This window comes from Diabrotica virgifera, chromosome 8 (assembly GCF_917563875.1).
Source record: "Diabrotica virgifera virgifera chromosome 8, PGI_DIABVI_V3a".
In the NCBI taxonomy this organism is placed as follows: Eukaryota; Metazoa; Arthropoda; class Insecta; order Coleoptera; family Chrysomelidae; genus Diabrotica; species Diabrotica virgifera.
In genome coordinates, this window is record NC_065450.1 from 56,131,058 (window position 1) to 56,149,156 (window position 18,099).

An 18,099-nucleotide genomic window follows, 5' to 3' on the forward strand; every position below is an offset into this window, starting at 1 on the left:
TACTTTTTTTTTCATGCAGAACAGTAAAGTACAGTAGGAATTAGTGATGATGGATTAAAGTTTTACACGAATAAGAAAATTCGTCCAGATAAATTAAAGTCTAATTAAGAGGAAACAGTAGCGATCAACAGGTAGCAAAAACGCGTTCCAAGATTGCGGCTGTAATTTTGAATATTTTTTCGAGATATTTGGCACACGTATTCGTAATGTAATAAAGAATGGCGGTACAGAGCCCAATTTGAAAAATATATTAATATGTGGAAATTACTTTGTAATTAAATACAATATTAAAAGAACGAGCCTGTACCGCCATTAAGAAGAACAAGAAAATACACTTTCTTCAAATAAACTTTTTTATCCGATGCCTAGATTTTGTGTCATTTTGGAACTACTAAAATTTTTTATTTCATTAGTAGTTCCAAAATGACACAAAATCTAGGCATCGGATAAAAAGGTTTATTTGAAGAAAGTGTATTTTTTTGTTCTTCTTAATGGCGGTACAGGCTCGTTTTTTTAATATTGTTTTTAATTACAGGGTAATTTCCACATATTAATATATTTTTCAAATTGGGCTCTGTACCGCCATTCTTTATTATATTACGAATACGTGTGCCAAATATCTCGAAAAAATATTCAAAATTACAGCCGCAATCTTGGAACGCGTTTTCGCTACCTGTTGATCGCTACTGTTTCACCTTAACACGTCGTTACAAGCACCCATGGCAATTTGCTGTATATTTTCAATAAGTCTCAAAACACGTCACATCATTTATCCCGTCACATAAAAGAAAAAAAATAGAACAGTATCATACTTCAGGAAAATAAGCAAAAAATAGACCATGTTCGGGACACTAAATTATCCTGTAGTCGGTTCGCTAAACTCAGACACAACTGGTTAGTGATTTTAGTAGGTAATTTTTTTGTTTTTGGCCAATATTGCCAAAATTATAGTAAAACCTGTATTAACGGCCACCTGAACTAGCCGGCCAGTTTCAAAGTTCCCCAAACCAAATTTTGTGGACTACAAAACCTGGTATTAGCGGCCACCTTTTTATATCGGCCAATTGTTCTGTCATTTTTAGTGACCGTTATTGACAGGTTTTACTGTACTAACTATTTAGTAATTATTAACTATTTAGTAATTTTTTTTTTGAAAATTTTACGAAATTGGCAAAATTACTTACTAAAATCACTAGCCAGTTGTGTCTTTAGCGAACCGACTATATCTGATAACTTTTTTAGTTATTATAGACATACTGCAAGCGCCAGTTAACTTGGCGAGACGCATTGCACAGTGGCTTATGGGATGATCATCAGTCTCAGTGTCGTTGTGCGTATTCGCTGTCGCCAAGTTAACTGGCGCTTGCAGTACAGTATGGTGCAAATGTCTGGAATAAATTCGATATTTCGTAAACCGGCGACTTTAAGGAAAAATCCCGAAGCAGGTCGATTTTTATTTTTAAATTACGATATTTTGACATATATTTCATACGAGTGACGTCATCCATATGGACATGATGACGTAATCGATGATTTTTTAAATGAAACTAGGGGTCGTGTGATAGCTCATTTGGAAGGGTATACAATTATGTATTCAGTAATATAAATATTAACATAATTGTTTATACACAGTGTCCAAAATTTTTTTTTACATTAAATTAATTGACAAAAAAAGAAGAATGTATGTAATTTATTTAATTCAAAATACATTTTACTGCTGTCAGAAAGCAGAAAAAAATGTTTACTTGACAAATAAGCAATGCTTTTCGCTTAAATTAAATGTTCAAACGTCCAAGAGGCAGGTGGTTGGCGGGAGCTGGTTTGAACATTGAATTTAAGCGAAAAATAATGCTTATTTGTCAAATAAACATTTTTTTCTGTTTTCTGACAATAGTAAAATGTATTTTGAATTAAATAAATTACATACATTCCTCTTTTTTGTTAATTAATTTAATTAAAAAAAAATTTTTGGACACCGTGTATAAACAATTATGTTAATATTTATATTACTGAATACAGAATTGAATACCAAAGTCATATCGAAGTCATCGATTACGTCATCACGTTCATATGGATGACGTCACTCGTATGAAATATATGCCAAAATATCGTAATTTAAAAATAAAAATCGACTTGTTTTGGGATTTTTTCCTTAAAGTCGCCGGTTTACGAAATATCGAATTTATTCCAGATATTTGCACCATACTGTATAGGACGAAAGCCTACCTGCTTCCTGCCTAGAGTTCGGAGCCGTTTTTTAATTATTAACAATTTAGTGCAAAAAGCGATTTTTTGCACCCCATTGAAAAGCTAAATAGTTGTTATAAAATTGCAAAATTAGATTTTTTAGAACATTAAAAAAAGCTTCAACATCACTTATCACAGACGTGAGCGTTCTTAATAAATTTACTACAGGAAGTGACCATCGAATAGTAAGAGCAACAGTAAAAATAGACCTAAAAAAAAACGAAAGCATTTACAACAAAAACTTTGCAAACCTGGACGCCAACATTAAATATTGATAAATACCAACACCATATAAACGCTGCTTTGGAAGGAAATACAACTTCAGATGAAGTATAAATAACTTAAATGAAAACAAGAAACAGAAGGGCCGACGTAGCTAAGCGATAGTGTGCTTGGCTCGCGTGCCGGTGGTCCGGGGTTCAAATCCTACCGCCGGCGCCGGCAAGAGCAACTAGACATTTTGAAAATGTTTATAGACCCCAGGTCGACTCATCCTGAATAAAATGAGTACCTTGGGTAAAACCAGGGGTAATAATAGGCGTTCCTTATATACCGTAGGCCCTAGATATAGCAGACTACCCTGCTATACTCCCAAAGCCACGTGAGCGGTATAAAACGGGAGACTATAATTATTAAAACATAATTAGAGCCATTGAAGAAAGTCAACGAAAAAACTGTCCGAAAAAGAAGAGAGATGAAAAAAAAGGCCCAGAAACTAGAGAACTAATCAAACCTCGAATGAGAGAAGCGAAAATATGTACTGAAAAACGTGCATTAACAGGCATCAACAGGAAAGTGTCAAAGGAATTCAGAAAAGACCTAAGGAAGTTTAAAACTCAAGGCATCAAGGAAACCATAAAAGAAAACAAAAGTTTGAACGTTTTACGAAGGACACTGAACAACGGGAAATGAGAAATACATAAATTAAAAAATAAAAAGGGCGAAATAACATCAAACAGAGAAGATTTACTAAATATTGTGGAAGAATTTTATTTGGAACTATATGGGAGCCAAAGGCAAAATCAAAATCATCTGAGGGAAGCGGTTTCAAAGAAAATACTAAACCAAGGCTCCAAAATATTACCAGAGATAACCACTAGCGAAATCCATCAAGCACTATGAAAAATGGAAAAGCACCAGGGGAAGATGGAGTCGTAATAGAGGCCATTTAAAACGGAGGCCACATTCTTACAGGTAAAATAAAAAATCTCTTTAACTTATGCCTTCATCAAAAGTCGATAACTGAAAAATGGAAAAACGCAGTAACAATACTTTTGCATAAGGAAGGAGATAAGACAGACTTCGAACATTACAGACCCACTAGTCTGCTAAACCACTTATACAAACTCTTTACAAAAGTAGTGACATGAAGAGTAGAAAAGAAGCTAGATTTTTACCAGTCAAAAGAACAAGCTGGATTTCGCACAAACTTTGGAACAAACGACCATCTGCAGGCAGTAAAGTTACTAATTGAAAAGTCAATAGAATATAATGTGCTGCCTGTCCTAGCATTCGTAGATTTTGACATGATAGATCTGGATATCATTTTAGAAGCTCTAAATGAATGTCGCATTAACTATCGTTATAGTACACTCATCTATAATATTTATAAAGAGGCAACAATGAGTGTTAAGATACATGATAAACCAAAAAAATAAGCATAGAACGCGGCCTAAGACAAGGCGACATACTCTCGCCAAAACTATTCAAAACTGTTCTGGGATATGCCTTTAAGATGCTCAACTGGGACAATAAATGAAGAAAAGTTAAATCATCTTCGTTTTGCAGATGATATGATCCTTATAACTGACGACCTAGAGAAGTAAAGGAAATGCTAAATGAGTTATGTAAGTGCTATCTGCTGGAAAATAGGCCTCAAAATGAACTTTACTAAAACTAAATTTATGACTAATCTGATTCCTAGCGGACAGCTGATTATACGTGAACAAGAAGTAGAACTAGTGGAAAAGAACATTTACTTGGACATGAAATTAGAACTGGCAGAGATAACCAAACATGCGAAATAAAAAGAAGATTAACTCTTGCTTAGGCAGCCTACCGAGCGCTGAGAGACATATTTACGAGAGGTATACCGATTACGAGTTTGATCAACGTGTGCTACCGGTAATGACATATGGAGCAGAGAAACTGACTCTAACCAAGGCAACAGCGTCAAAAACGAGGATTACTCAAAGGCGTATAGAAACATCCATGGTGGGCGTAAAACTATGGGATAAAATAAGAAATGAAGATCCCAGACAAAGAACCGGTATCACAGAAGTTATAGAATGTGTCACCAAGCTCAAATGGAACTGGGCAGGACACGTTGCATGGACACGAAAGCTGATGGAATGGACACCAAGAGAAGATAAACGCAGCAGAGGAAGGCCGCCTACAAGATGAACAGATGATATCAGGAGGATTAGTAAAAACTGGCAACAATCAGCACAAAACCGTGAAGTGTGGAAACAATTGGGGAGACCTATGTCCAGCAGTGGACGTAAATTGATATGATGATGATGACATCATGCTTTGAGATTTGGTTCAGAAGTATAAATCGAAAATTAGGATTAACATTGTTTTTAATTCCCCATCATCAAGGTATTGTTTAAAACCCAAACTATAGGTGTATACAGGGTGTAACAAAAATACAGGTCATAAATTTAATAACATATTCTGGGACCAAAAATAGTTCTACTGAACCTAACTTACCTTAGTACAAATGTGCACATAAAAAAAGTTACAGCCCTTTGAATTTACAAAATGAAAATCGATTTTTTCCAATATATCGAAAACTATTAGAGATTTTTTATTAAAAATGGACATGTAGCATTCTTATGGCAGTAGTATCTTAAGAAAAAATTATAGTGAAATTTGGACACCCCTAACATTTTATGGGGGTTTTGTTCCTTTAAACCCCCAAACTTTTGTGTACGTTTCAATTTAATTACTATTGTAGTACCATTAGTTAAACACAATGTTTTAAAAACTTTTTTGCCTCTTAGTACTTTTTCGAAAAGTTAGTTTTTATCGAGATATTTTGAATATTTGTCAAATCCACCACATATTTGTATATGGTTAAGTACGATTATGGAGACTTATTAAAAATATGAAAATTTATTTATGATTTACATTTTTAGGTATATTTTGAACCATATTAAAAAAGAAGCCACATCTCGATAAAAGGTAACTTATCGAAAAAATACAAAGAGACAAAAAAGTTTTAAAAACGCTGTGTTTAACTAATGGTATCGCAGTAATAGTTTAATGGGAACGTACACAAACATTTGGGGGGTTTAAAGGCACAAAACCCCCATAATTTTTTTATGTAAACATATTAAAAAAGAAGCCGCATCTCGATAAAAACTGCCTTATCGAAAAAATATTAAAGAGGCAAAAAAGTTTTGAAAATATTGAATTTAACTAATGGTACCACAATAATAATTTAATTGGCACGTACACAAAAGTTTGGGGGGGGTTTAAGGGAACAAAACCCCATAAAATTTTTAGGGGGTGCACAAATTTCACTATAATTTTTCTTTAAAATGTTCCTGGCATAAGAATGCCACATGTCCATTTTTAATAAAAAATCTCTAACAGTTTTCGATATATTCGAGAAAATCGATTTTCATTTTGTAACTTCAAAGGGCTATAACTTTTTTTATGTGCATATTTGTACTAAGGTAAGTTAGGTTCATTCGAACTATTTTTGGTACCAGAATATGTACTTTAATTTATGACCTGTATTTTTGTTACACCCTGTATATTATGTACAAAAAAATCGGCCCACTAATTTTCAATTTTATTGCCATTTTTTTAAAATTATACTTGATAAAATCACAATACATTTTGGAATATGTAATAGATGATTCAATTTGTTTTTAATTGAATATAAACTTATTCAAAAGTTAAGGTAACATTATGTAGGTACTTAATTAAATAGAATAAATTATCATTTTATTTTCAACAGAAACAAAACTTCAAACAAAACCTATCCCATAAATGCTCAATTCCGTTTATATTTCTATAATTGTGATTCTACTTCAAATGACAATAGATTTGATAATGACAAAAACCATATTGCCTTCACATCAAAATGCAATCTTTCATTGAATCAAATGAGTTTGGGTAATTTTTTCAAATGATGAAGTGGTATTGTTACCTCAGGGATGTTAAAAATAAGACATGGGAAAGATGTTAAAAAGAAAATAATAATTTATTTATTTATTTATTGGTACACATCACAAACACCAGTAATAAACAAAAAAAATGTTACAATGGTAATCACAGGTGATGGCAACTTACAAACTAACAAACAAAACAACAGACTAACAATAACAAAAGAAAATACATATATATACACATATATGATATAGATATATATGTTATATAACTTCTAATTGCATCTGAAAATTATCCCAGCCCACCAGAAGTTTCTGAATATCTTTACAACTTGCATCGAAAAAATCCAGTTCTGGATGCTGATAACAAAAACAAACCTGACATATATACAGTCAGTATTAGGTCAGCATCCCGCGTACCAAAAAAAAGTTTATTAATAGCAAGCTAAAAATTTGTTAATAGCTTAACAGTGTCTAGATAGACAAACTGATGTATGGGAACACTGGAACAGGGTAAGTTTTAATTGTAGTACGAGATTTTAATTGTGAAACGTGATATCCTGTCACATATCACTTCACGACAGTTATTATCAGTTATTATCAGATGTAGGTACCTACTTTTTATGTTTATTATTTATATTATGTCTGTGTACTTTCATGTTTAATTGTCTTGTAATTTTTAGCTTATAAATGTTTTATTTTGTTTTAAACCTTTAACATGTTAATTGTATTTTTTTAAATTATCGTACTTGTTTTAAAATTGTACTTAATTTGTAAAATGGGTTCGCCCGTAAATAAATAAATAAGAAGAGAAGTGAAAGGCAAAATTTACAAAACAGTCATCAGACCAATAATGACATCCACGGCAGAAAGACAACCTGATACAGAAAGGACAAAAAGAATGCTAGAAACAGAAGAGATGAAAGGCCTTCGAAAAATTGACTGTAACTATTGAGACTACGAAAACGATGGAATGACAACTTACTGAAGACACATCGAAAAAAAAAAAACAGACACGAGGCATGTCTACACAAAAAGAAGAAGAAGAAAGAGGTTTAGTCAACCAGTTTTCCAGTACTAAAAAAATGCAAGCTACCAAAAAATCAAAATATTCCCTCGAAAATGTAGATAATAAACTCTTAAGACAAAAACGGCTATGAAAAAAGGACAATGAATATAGGAACATGGAATGTAAAATCACTAACAAGAAAATTTGAAATCATACTATATGAGGCTAAAAATATTAATCTAGACATTTTCACACTAAGACGAAGACAAATAAAGATATCAGCAGAAACCTATTACGGATTACATTAAACAAAAGCAAATGTTCTGGTTAGATTCAAATAGAATGAAAGCAGACAGAATTATAAGGCAAATATTATAATTGGGAAGTAGAAGTGAAAAGAAGAAGGAGAAGACCCAGAAGGATATGGATATATCAGATCAAAGAAATAGGTAGGAATAAAGGGAATAGTATTGAAGAATTAAAGATGATGGCCAAAAATAGAAATGCATGGAAAAGATGGATAAAGGAAGAACCAGAATCCCATTCTGACACCTGGGAGGGCAAAAGGATTTGAGGAGAAGAAGAAAAAAAAAGAAAGAATTAATAACAAATTAGATATCGATTTAGCTTAGTGTGAAAACCTCGTATCTCATTTTTTTTTCGAAAATGAGATTTTGGTGGTTTTAGTTTGAAAACCTTGTATCTCACGATTTACAACTGTTAGAAAAAATCCAAATACACTAGACTCTAGACTATTTTCTACAGCCGAAAAAAGAAACCACGTATATCAATTGCTCTCTTGATTTAGTGTGAATACCACGTATATTTATAACCAAGACTTTGGTACTTAATTTGGAGTATTTGTTTGAGAGATTCGACTTGGAGAAATGTTTTTTGTGAACAGTAAAAGGTAGTCCTGTATACAGAAACATTTTATGAACCTTAAATCAAAAGATTTGTACTGTATCAACCTAGTATTTGTAGGTGTGCATTAAGCTATGAAAAATGAAAAACTCGTAAATAATAATAAAGACAACCTCATTTAAGATGAAAAACACGTATATCAAGATATACGAGGTTATCATAGTTACTTGGACAAAGGCTCTATATACTGCAAGGATATTTACGTGTTTTTCATAGTTAATATTTGTATTTCCAATTTAATAGTAACATTTAACACTCAATGTGCTCGAATTAAAAATATGTAACAGTAATTTTGGTTTTTTGGTTATATTATGCAGAAAATCAGTTTTTTGCCTCTCCTGTAAAATTGTAATTTAATGAGATACGAGGTTTTCACACTAAGCCATAGATATGAACTATCCTTATGAGAAACGAAGATTTATGGAACAGCATACATGAATGCATGTTCAAACGAGTTTCACAATAATTTAATACCTGGGTGTAAAATTAGATCAAAAGGGACATGGGGAAGGGGAGATAAAGGAAAGAATAGCAAAAGAAAACTAAAAGTATGGAACATTGTGATCATTAAACTATTAAATTAGCAAACACATTATCTCCGCAAATTGATTTCTTTGTGAACGACTTTACTGCGTTTTCCACACAATTACATTTTTATACTTAACTTAGTGTTCTAATTTCAAGACTGATTTGTCAACTACTGTTATTGTCTTTGTTCTAGGATAAGTTGTATTTGTCAATTTCAAAATGTTCTAGCTCTCAATTGTTAAATGAGAGCAAGTAATTTTATTCTTTATTATTGTTTGTTATGTATTTACCAATTTTGTACCTACTAGATCTTATTTTTCTAATTTGTGTGACATTTTAATTGTATCATGTACTAATGGACTTCGGTCGGTAAATAAATAATAAATTACTGGAATCCAAATATGTCTCACAAAAAACAAAAATAAGAATCTACAGAACAGTTGTCAGGCCTACAGATACATATGTATGTGAAACATAGATGCTTAAAAAACCAGAAATAGATCTTAGAGAGATGGGAGACAAAAATACAAAGAGCAATATATGGAATGTGCAAATAGATGATACATGGACAAAAAGGAATAACAATGAACTATAATGAACTAAAAATAAAACTGGTAAGCAAAGCACAGAGAATATGATATTTATTACACAATGAAAGAATAGGAAAGGAAAGAATGCCAAAAATACCATCAAGAAAGACCAAGAAAGAGATGGAAGGACAGCTTATATGAAGACTTACAAAAAAAGTAATATTGAGAATTGGAAATAAAATGCTTAAGAGCCGTTTTACATGACTGAGATTTACTTCGAAACTGATGCTGATAACTACCATGAAAAATTATCTAATAAAAATATTAGATGTAAAACACAAGATTTACTCTGAAATTTACCATGATAATTTCCAATATAAAAATTTAGACCCTGTTCTATATTCTAGAAAGTTTTCAGAGTAAACTGCACGAGTTTCTGCGCAGAACGTTAAATAACGCGGTGGTTTTTACCTTAGAATATATAAAAGAACTCTAAGGTTTTTACAATAACATAACCTTTATAATTACAACTTTGTTGTTATTCATCACAATAATTACGATTTGTTTATTCAGTGAAGTATCTTTGCTTTGTTCAAATTAATAATTATTTTTGCACAAGAATTTACTTCTCTATCCAAATATATTACTAAAAAATAAACAAATGAAAGTTGTAACTTATAACCTTAAATGGCATTTCACATTTCTTCTTTTCTTATGGTACCTCTAACTTAGTTTTCTTTAAACAGTGGCCTTTTATTTATAACAAAATTCTATTTAACGTCAGTCACATTACACACTACGCATGCGTTTCACAACAATTATGTTAAGATTTAACTGTAGGTGTAAAACAAGGAACAATGGAAAAATTATATAATTTTACTACATAGTTTTTCGTTATTATTCTTGAAATAATTTTGGAAGTAAATCTCAGTCATGTAAAACGGCTCTTAGACAGAAAAATTTAACTTTTGTCCCCTAGACCTTTAAGATCTGTTGAGATATATAAATAAATAATACAATTTGGGTTTGTACGACCTAAAAAACTTGAAATAAAAATAGAATATTTGTAAAACTTGTTTAAACCCAACTTTGGCTAAATTTTTGATTTTGAAACATATTAAAGAATAAGAAATACAGATAAATATCGTATGATTGTATTATCCTAACAAATAGAGCCCATTAAAGAAAAAAATGATAAATTAATGACCAACAGTGTATAGATATTAAAACAGCTGTGGTATTGCCACCTAATTATTTCTCTATACATTTATCAAACAATCTAGAATATTCAGTCTACAGAGTTGCCTGTCAGCTCTTGTAACATAATGACCTAATTTGTTACCTTTGACCCACTTACAACGTGTGGGAGTCATATGTTATCCTAGGGCCATATCCTTAGGGATTATATCCATCCTTTGGAATTTGCTATGTTAGCATTTTGATGTGACTTTTAGTCCATTTTTGAAAGGCTTTGACCTTCGTATTTTTTGGTTGGCTCACCATGTTCTTGCAACACTGATGATGCTCTTTTTAGAGCGAAAACGTTCTGTTCGATGTTTGTAGCCCTATAGGGCTTTTTAAAATAATATACCTTTTACCAAGACCAAAAATTTTTTATTAAATTTTACTTGTAATTAATGGTATACAGCCAGCTACAGGAAATTCTTCCTAGTGGATTTTTAAATATTGAAATATTTTTGGTCAATAGTTTCAATGGCCACCAAAATTTAACTAGAAATTCATTAATAAAGTAGGTCGCCAGAATCAAAATATAAAGAGTATTATTAAAAAGACTCGAAATAATCTCAAAGTTATAAATAAAATCAGCTAACATGGAAAATTTATCTAAATTCCGAAGTTTACGCTGATACCATTTTTTACGATTTTCATGAATTCGCCATTATTGTCATAAAAGGGAAAACTTCAAATTTAGGATGTGAGATTGTGTCTTCGATATACATTGATTTCACAGCAGAACTAAACCATAAATAAAACATTAATTTTCTCCTAACGATATATAGAAACAAAGGCTATTTAGTTTGGGGATCAGCTCAAAACATACAGAGGTTAATCAGGTCTACATGTGAAACATGGGCTTAAAAAATCAGAAATATACCTTTTAGAAAGATAAGAGCGGAAAATAAAAAGGGTAATATTTATATGGAGGTGTGAAAATAGATGGTCAATGGAGAGGATAGGATAGTAAAGAACTTGAAGAACTTAATAAACCAAAAATATCAGTGGCAATTAAAACACAGAGAATACGATATTTAGGTCACATTAAAACAGTGGGAAATGAAAGCATGCTGAGAGTGGTACTAGCACAAAAGGAAAGACAAAAAAGAGTAAAAGGTAGACCAAGAAAGAGATCCAAGGACAACTTATATGAAGTATTATAAAAAAGTAGTATATAGAATTGGAAAGAAAACAATAGAAGGAAGCGGTTAAGAAATATAAGTGTGGAAAGACTATAAGAAATATTGAATCTATCTTATATAAATAAATGTAAATTGAATGCCCAACACGCCTTGAAGTCCTAAGTATTTAAGGCTTATTGAGCTTTATAAATAAATAAATAATATAATTTGGGTTTATACTACCAAAAAAACTTGAAATAAAAATAGAAAATTTGAATAACTTGTTCCAAACAAATTTTAGCACAATTTTTGATTTTGAAACATCTTAAACAGTAAGAAATAAAGATAAATATCGTATGTTTTTATTATCCTAACAAATAGAGCCCATTAAAGAAAAAAATGATAAATTAATGACCAACAGTGTACAGAAATTAAAACAGCTGTGGTATGGCCACCAAATTATTTCTCTATACATCTATCACACAATATAGAATATTCAGTCTACTGTAAATTTCCTCCAGATTATTGCAAAGGTTTAAATTATAGCACCAAAACCTGTCAGAAATATTGAAATATTTTTGGTCAATAAGTTTCAATGGCCACCAAAATTTAACCAGAAATTCATTAATAAAGTAGGTCGCCAGAATCAAAATCCAAAAAGTATTATTAAAAAGACTCGAAATAATCTCAAAGTTATAAATAAAATCAGCTAACATGGAAAATTTATCTAAATTCTGAAGTTTACGCTGATACCATTTTTTACGATTTTCATGAATTCGCCATTATTGTCATAAAAGGGAAAACTTCAAATTTAGGATGTGAGATTGTGTCTTCGATATACATTGATTTCATAGCAGAACTAAACCATAAATAAAACATTAATTTTCTCCTAACGATATATAGAAACAAAGGCTATTTAGTTTGGGGATCAGCTCAAAACATACAGAGGTTAATCAGGTCTACATGTGAAACATGGGCTTAAAAAATCAGAAATATACCTTTTAGAAAGATAAGAGCGGAAAATAAAAAGGGTAATATTTATATGGAGGTGTGAAAATAGATGGTCAATGGAGAGGATAGGATAGTAAAGAACTTGAAGAACTTAATAAACCAAAAATATCAGTGGCAATTAAAACACAGAGAATACGATATTTAGGTCACATTAAAACAGTGGGAAATGAAAGCATGCTGAGAGTGGTACTAGCACAAAAGGAAAGACAAAAAAGAGTAAAAGGTAGACCAAGAAAGAGATCCAAGGACAACTTATATGAAGTATTATAAAAAAGTAGTATATAGAATTGGAAAGAAAACAATAGAGGGAAGCGGTTAAGAAATATAAGTGTGGAAAGACTATAAGAAATATTGAATCTATCTTATATAAATAAATGTAAATTGAATGCCCAACACGCCTTGAAGTCCTAAGTATTTAAGGTTTATTGTGCTTTATAAATAAATAAATAATATAATTTGGGTTTATACTACCAAAAAAACTTGAAATAAAAATAGAAAATTTGAATAACTTGTTCCAAACAAATTTTAGCACAATTTTTGATTTTGAAACATCTTAAACAGTAAGAAATAAAGATAAATATCGTATGTTTTTATTATCCTAACAAATAGAGCCCATTAAAGAAAAAAATGATAAATTAATGACCAACAGTGTACAGAAATTAAAACAGCTGTGGTATGGCCACCAAATTATTTCTCTATACATCTATCACACAATATAGAATATTCAGTCTACTGTAAATTTCCTCCAGATTATTCCAAAGGTTTAAATTATAGCACCAAAACCTGTCAGAAATATTGAAATATTTTTGGTCAATAAGTTTCAATGGCCACCAAAATTTAACCAGAAATTCATTAATAAAGTAGGTCGCCAGAATCAAAATCCAAAAAGTATTATTAAAAAGACTCGAAATAATCTCAAAGTTATAAATAAAATCAGCTAACATGGAAAATTTATCTAAATTCTGAAGTTTACGCCGATACCATTTTTTACGATTTTCATGAATTCGCCATTATTGTCATAAAAGGGAAAACTTCAAATTTGGGATGTGAGATTATGTGTTTGATATACATTGATTTCATAGCAGAACTAAACCATAAATAAAACATTAATTTTCTCCTAAGGATGTATAGAAACAAAGGCTATTTAGTTTGGGGGTCGGTTGACAGACCACCTCAAAACTTGTTAAAAGGTTATCAAACTGAAATATTTTCATTGTTCTTGATAAGTATACTTAATAAACGTGCAGAATATATAGAAAATGTATATTTTAATTACCTGATTTCCATTTGGGGAGAGGTAAATGCCGTAGCCCTAAATCAACTAAAACAAAAACACAACTACTAAAAAGTAACGACAGATGACAGGATGAGCAGATTTGACATGTTTGACAAAGCTGACACATCACATGACACTCCTTGATTTCTTCTGATACCAATCCTTGTATCCACTGTGATATCATCCCTTTTCTTCTTCTAATTTAAGCTGAGACATTTGAACTTCTGTCATAGATTATGTCAAGTGTCAAATGTAAATATGACATAGTGGGGAAAACACAATAAAATTTTTATCATCAACAAATTACATCAACAATTTAGTTAACTTTTCAAGTTTGCAAGATAATGATATCTTAAAAAAGCTTCAAGTAATGAATTAAAATATACACTCAGATTTAAATATATTGTCAATTATGCTAAAACGATGTTAACCGGTGTATTAAAACAATGTCTAGTTTGAATTGGAAAGAACTCTTTCCAACGAAATTAAGTTTGATTATCTTTATCGGCTACATACTTTTATTTGTTAATCAAGGTAAGTTTTGCATGTAGGCTTATCTATTCAATACTTTTTAGAAGTGATCTTATAATTATATTTATTTATAGCTTTGCTGTATATGTTGCAATATTTTAAGTTCTGACAAATGTACCAGTACATGTTTTATGGAAAATTAAATTTTAACTTTCTTCAAATAATATTTACTGATGTAGTTCTTGATTGTCGTCATTACATATTATCTAATCCACCTGTCTCATTTCCACCTCAATATTGTTATTGTCAATTACTTTAATTTCTTTCCTTAGATATTTGTTTTAATGTTACTTCTTAGTTCTAACCAGATCCCCTAATTTGAATGTTTTCCTGTGGATCTCTTGGTTTGTTAAGATTTTATAATATTCATTTCTTCATGAGCTTCTTCTTGATGTGCCTATCCATGACGAATGTTGGGGATCATCATGACAATCTTTATCTTACCTGCAACAGCACATAAAAGCTGCACCAATGTAATATTTTTCTTTGCACAAGGGCATACCTATCTGGATTCATTTCACATAATGTGTCTGAAGTACTGCAACTTTTGTCAAGTGTTGACTGACAGTCAACAGGATTTTAAGTATTCTCTGATATAGCCACATCTCAAATGCTTCCAATTTTCTGCACATATCTTCCGTGATTTAACACCATAAAAAAGGAGAGAGAAGACTTATCATTGCAGTATTCTTACTTTTATACCAAGTGAGAGGTTGTGGCTCTTGAAGAAGGCCCCATCTTTTTTTTTTTTTTTGGGAGGTGAGAATCTTTAAAAGACCCTCTGGGAAGGTGTCCCAGGTGTGTCGGATTCAGTCCGGCACGCCTTATCGCGGGCAGAGCCGCCTACCGACTAAACTCACCCCCTCTTTCTCCAGCCGACGGGTCTGGAACCACACTTAGCGTGCATATCTGACCCGCCGACCTTACTCTTAACTCCCCTCCGGCACTCTTCGCGTGCGCATTCCATGAGTTTGGCGGCCTCCTAGCCTCCCCCCGCAAGAGCCTCACGCCAGACCGGCTGGTGAAGCGACCGTCCAGCGCAACCCTCCCGCGGGTAGGGCGACCGGGATGCCCCCCCCCACGATGGAACTAGCAAAACAGAACCAGTTGGTAATTACGAGCAACGCCAAACATTCTTACTTTCATCAATTCATTCATTCAATACACACATTCATTAAAAATCTCAGACTTAAAACAAGGAGGCAGTTGGTGTAGGTTTGATGTAAAAGGTCTTCCCCCGCCAGCTGCCCCAGGATGGACACGGGCAGAACAAGGAAAACATAAATCAAAACAGAAACAAAACGAGAAACACAAGAGGCACTCAGCCTGAATAAAAGGTAAAAGTCCCCTACTGAATGCCTCTTGAGACATGCACCACAGTTAAATAAGATTAGAATAAAAACGGTAAAATGTTATATAAATAAAATTGATAAATAAATAAATAGATCGATAAAACATAATAAATAATATATAATATAAAATAAGGGCAGTCAGAGTAGATCGGATGTAAAGGGTCCTCCCCCGCTGACTGCCTTGCATGACACAAACACGTTAAAAAAATGAATAAAAAAATAAATAATGACGATTGGTCATCCCGCTTGCAGACGCCTCTCTTTTTCTCTTTGTGCTTGATTGTCTTGGTGACAAAAGCAATGATCAGGTCAAAGTCTCTCTTGCTGTCGATAGCTTTATCGGTTAGCTCATGAGGCTTGCCTAGAGGGGATCCCAGCCCCAGCTGCAGCTCGGCACGCCCCGCGTGATATGCAGGGCACTCAAACACAACATGCTGTGCGTCATCCACCACTCCACAGTCGGGACATAGATCGTCCCCGGTCTTTCCTATACGATAGGTAAATTTCCTAAACGATCCATGTCCCGTCAAGAATTGTGTGAAGAAGGCCCAATCTGGTTGAAGGTGGATCTAGCTTTTCCTATGCACACTCTTATCTCTTGGTTGTTGGACCATTCTTCATTTATTACGGTGCCGAGGTAGTATTAGTACTTCATAGTTTCTACAGGAGTTTGTTTGACACAGAGTTGACCTTCTATTATCTTTTTCTTGCTAATGTCTAAGCTTTGTCTTATTTACATTAATATTGAGTCCATATTGTTGACTGTAATATGTGATTTTGTTCATTGGGTTCTTCTTCTTATACTTGTTGTAGATCTATCGATCTGTTAATTCCTATGTTGAAGTATTTCTTGAGAGGTAGACCGCCTGCTATTGTTCCCTGCCATTCTTTCTACATGACTGAACCATTCTTTTCGTCTTTTCATTGGGTTCCAGGAAGTGAAAAAATAGTATATTGTTCATAAGGACTTGTAGGTCTTCTAGCTTCATGAGCTAACAATATAATAATAACAGGGCTTAAGCCATTCTGTTCTATTTCTATTGTTCAATATAGTTTTGCAGTTCTATCTATTTTGTACTTCCATTGCTAGAGAGTAATTTTGTTTTTAAATATGTAACTTATTTCATACGTTGTGTCGTGAGTAATTTATTTAATACATTAAACATAGCAGTATCATATACGAGCCCAGTCGCTTATGAATTGGATGAAAACCAATATGCAACACAGTGCTATTTTTCTGAATTAGAATTTATTTAACGGAATTAAATGAAATTAAATAAGATTAAGCTTATTTAATAATACTTTTATCTAATACTTTTATTACCAAAACTTACGTGCATACAAATCGGCCCACCTAAAAATTTGGTCATTTTTGAAGTCTCGTATTTCCTAAACCTGTTGGCCGATTTAAGTGATTTTTAAATATGTTATAACTTTATTCTTCAACAATATCGCTGTAATAATATTGTTGCTAAACAGGTAAGTGTTATTTCATACCGGGTGTAACAATGATAGTGTGTTTTTTCCTCAAAGTTCGGAACACCCTGTAATATTCTAGCGTATATAAAATACTGAAATTAAACCTCAACTGTAGCCTTAGGCTTTCTTAACATTTTGCTTTTTGATTCATTCGCTTATGTTGGATAATAAAAAAGTTAGGGATTTTAACAACTAGCAACATTCTTCATCAATACAGGGTGTTTTTAAATAAGTGCGACAAACTTTAAGGGGTAATTCTGCATGAAAAAGTAATGACTGTTAGGTTCATAATCATATGTTCGCAAATGCTTCGTTTCAGAAATACGGGATGTTGAATTTGTTCGTACAATCTGACGATTTATTTATTGCTCTAAAACCGCATGAGATATACAAATGAAATTTGGTAGGTTTTAAGAGGTAATTATTGCGCATTTTCTGGCATACAGTTAAGAATTTTATATTCACCATTGGCGTGCATACGGGTAATATGACCCGTATGCACGCCAATGGTGAATATAAAATTCTTAATTGTATGTCAAATATGCGCAATAACTACCTTTTAAAGCTCACCAAATTTCATTTGCATATCTCAACCGGTTTTAGAGCAGTAAATAAATTGTCAATTCGTAAAAAAAATTTCAACATCCCGTATCTAGAAAACGAAGCATTTGCGGACATATGTTTATAAATAAAACGGTCATTATTTTTCATGCAGAATTTCCCCTTAAAGTTTG

At 32.2% G+C, this 18,099-nt stretch overlaps 2 protein-coding genes across 3 annotated transcripts in view; one reads left to right on the forward strand and one right to left on the reverse strand.

Moving 5' to 3' along the window:
• The window catches only part of LOC114337968 (F-box only protein 11), a 74,699-nt gene extending 60,597 nt beyond the window's left edge, over nucleotides 1–14,102 (reverse strand). The window contains exon 1 of the mRNA XM_050658622.1: nucleotides 14,004–14,102. The gene's annotated coding sequence lies outside the window, so the exon portion shown is untranslated. The remainder of the gene's footprint in view (nucleotides 1–14,003) is intronic.
• Nucleotides 14,103–14,249: 147 nt separating this feature from the next.
• LOC114337969 (UDP-galactose transporter senju) overlaps nucleotides 14,250–18,099 on the forward strand; it is a 33,380-nt gene continuing 29,530 nt past the window's right edge. For both annotated transcript variants that reach the window (XM_050658623.1, XM_028288555.2), the window contains exon 1: nucleotides 14,250–14,537. In XM_050658623.1, the coding sequence (XP_050514580.1) occupies nucleotides 14,450–14,537 (88 nt within the window). In that variant the 5' untranslated portion in view covers nucleotides 14,250–14,449. The remainder of the gene's footprint in view (nucleotides 14,538–18,099) is intronic.